Source organism: Populus euphratica, unplaced genomic scaffold (assembly GCF_000495115.2).
Source record: "Populus euphratica unplaced genomic scaffold, PopEup_1.0 scaffold48.1, whole genome shotgun sequence".
NCBI lineage: Eukaryota > Viridiplantae > Streptophyta > Magnoliopsida > Malpighiales > Salicaceae > Populus > Populus euphratica.
This window is the reverse complement of record NW_011499879.1, coordinates 339,331-341,752: the sequence shown is the minus strand read 5'-3', so window position 1 is coordinate 341,752 and position 2,422 is coordinate 339,331. Positions and strand designations below refer to the sequence as shown.

At 35.7% G+C, this 2,422-nt stretch overlaps 1 protein-coding gene across 1 annotated transcript; it reads left to right on the top strand.

Moving 5' to 3' along the window:
- Window positions 1–561: 561 nt before the first annotated feature.
- Window positions 562–1,830, top strand: LOC105128961 (growth-regulating factor 10-like). Its single transcript, XM_011030820.1, has 3 exons — window positions 562–742; window positions 846–1,151; window positions 1,354–1,830. Exons 1-3 carry the CDS (start codon window positions 694–696, stop codon window positions 1,608–1,610), a joined length of 612 nt encoding a protein of 203 aa, XP_011029122.1. The 5' UTR covers window positions 562–693; the 3' UTR covers window positions 1,611–1,830.
- Window positions 1,831–2,422: the final 592 nt, after the last annotated feature.

The following is a 2,422-nucleotide window of genomic DNA, read 5'->3' as shown; positions in this document are numbered from 1 at the left end:
TAGTAAGGTTTTCCATAATCCTTGTTACTGTTGATAAAAAGTTTTGCACCATTAGATTTGGTATTTTTCCATTCATGCACCGCTCACTTTACTTGTTTTTGTCTCGCACTCTCATTGTGAAGTTCACTGAATTCTCCTGCTCAACCCCAGACACATGAAGAAGAAGAAGAAGAAAAGGCACCACTTCCATATGGCATCAGAAGGGGGGCTTCGCTCCGTATATAGACGATGAGATTGTGATTAAACTGTTCCAAACTTCCAACTAGCCAACAAGAGCCTCCATGTCATCTGTCTATGAAATGTTCATATAGGTCCTACACTCTACTATTTGTCACCGTCTGACAAACGTGTTGGTTTCTGACAAAACATGACATGTCTGCGAACTTCTGTCTCCCTTCACTCTCTCTCTCTCTCTCTTAAATAGGTGGGCATTAAAGACAAGCTTGTACGTTTGTCTTTATTCATAGCACAGAGTTTTACAGCTGTAAAATGAAGGGGAAATACTTCGTGACAGTGAATGGAAGGTAGCCGGGAGGCAATTTTACATTTACCTTTTATCACTACTGTTAAATTTCTGACTTCGACATCTATTATTGCTGCAATTTGCTGAGAACATTTCATTATGGGATCTTTCTTTCACTCAGTGCGACTCAGTCTGTTCTGTTCAGTTCTTTTTGACCATCTACGCAAGAAATGAAATCTCAAGCCCCACCTTCCAAGATTGCCCGTCTTTCGAACTCTAGTTTGCACTTGCTCTCTTGTTTTACCAATTTCTCTCCTTTTCAATTAAACAAGTCTAATTAACAATCATTGTTTCACTCTTTCTCTTTATTTTTAATTTCTAGGGACTGGACTGCTAAACGGTTGGAACATGGAGGGAAATAGGCGCGATGGGAGATCTAGGTCACCTTCAATTGGGCTAGGAGTCGAGCTTGGACGTGGTGGTTCTTGTCAAAGACTAATAACTGGCTGCGAAAAACCTTATGGGTTCACTATTCTTCAACTGCATGAGTTAGAACTTCAGTCTCTTATCTACAAGTATATCCAAGCTGGATTTCCTGTACCTTACCATCTTGTTTTACCCATATGGAAAAGTGTTACTACTGCCCTAGGTGGTCTCAGTTCAAGCTTGTACCAGCTCTACCCTAGCTGTAAGTCCCTCGTAAATTAATCTCACGCTTTTTTTTTTTTTTGATGACTATCTCTTACCAAATTACTACAAAATGGATGCTAAATACTTGTCTTTTTTCATAAATACTTGATCATTGACTAATTTACAAGTAAATTATTTATCTTAATCCTAAAAAGAGATTTGATTTTGGTTTTTTTGTTTTTTTCTCGTGGGGGGTCTAGTTATGGGGTGTAAGTGTAATAACCCATTATATATGGAATATAAGAATGGAACGGAACATGAGCCAGGGAGATGTAGGAGAACGGATGGAAAGAAGTGGAGGTGTAGCAAAGAGGTTCTTCCAGATCAAAAGTACTGTGACAAGCACATACACAGAGGACGCCAGCGTTCAAGAAAGCTTGTGGAAGCTGCTTCTCATAGTAATACCAGCACCAACCTCTCCATTTCCCTCCCTGGAATCGGTAGTACTAGAGCCTAGCAGTCCTCATCTCTCTCCAATATGTTGTCTCTCTGCAAAGAGTGTTCTACACAAGAAATATGTGTAGGAGCAGCTGCTAAAAAAGTTGTTTACGGATTTCGAGAGTCGGTTTAAGCTAATTTTCAAACAGAAGAATCAAGCATGTACTACGTACTATGTAGTTTTACATTTTTTTTCTTGTCTAACGTAATTGAGTAAGGTTTAAATTGGGCCTTGCCCCCTCTAGTCCACTCGTCTACAAGCATTCGAATGGTTATGATTTACAGGCTTTCAAGTCCACGACGTGAATTTTTTGCCCGTAAAAGAAATATCCAGATTATGAAATGTACCAGATCATTTAAAAAAAAAAACATTAAAAGAAATATCCAGATTATGAAATTTTGTTAGAAGTGTTATTAAACTTGATAAACTAATAATAATATGGTTTGAATTTAAAAAAATCAAAATAATAAAAATTTGATAAAAAATAAATCATACTAATTAATCATGTAAAAAGTAAAACAAAACATATCATGAATATTAATTTTTTAAAAAAATCAAATACTTAAAAAAAAAATTTAGTAGTGCGTCTTTTTTCATAAGAAAAACCGAAAACAACAACACATTTTATTGACTTAGGCTTCACAATTTTATAGTTTAACTTGCTAAGTTCACGATTTAGATTATGAGATTCAATATAAGATATAAAAACAAATTAAAAGAATGAAAAATCTACAAAATGAATTTTTTATAAAAAAATATTGACATTTTAACACGCTAAAGTAGCTTGGGTCAACTTATGTCAACATGCTACACCTACGACCTGATCATAA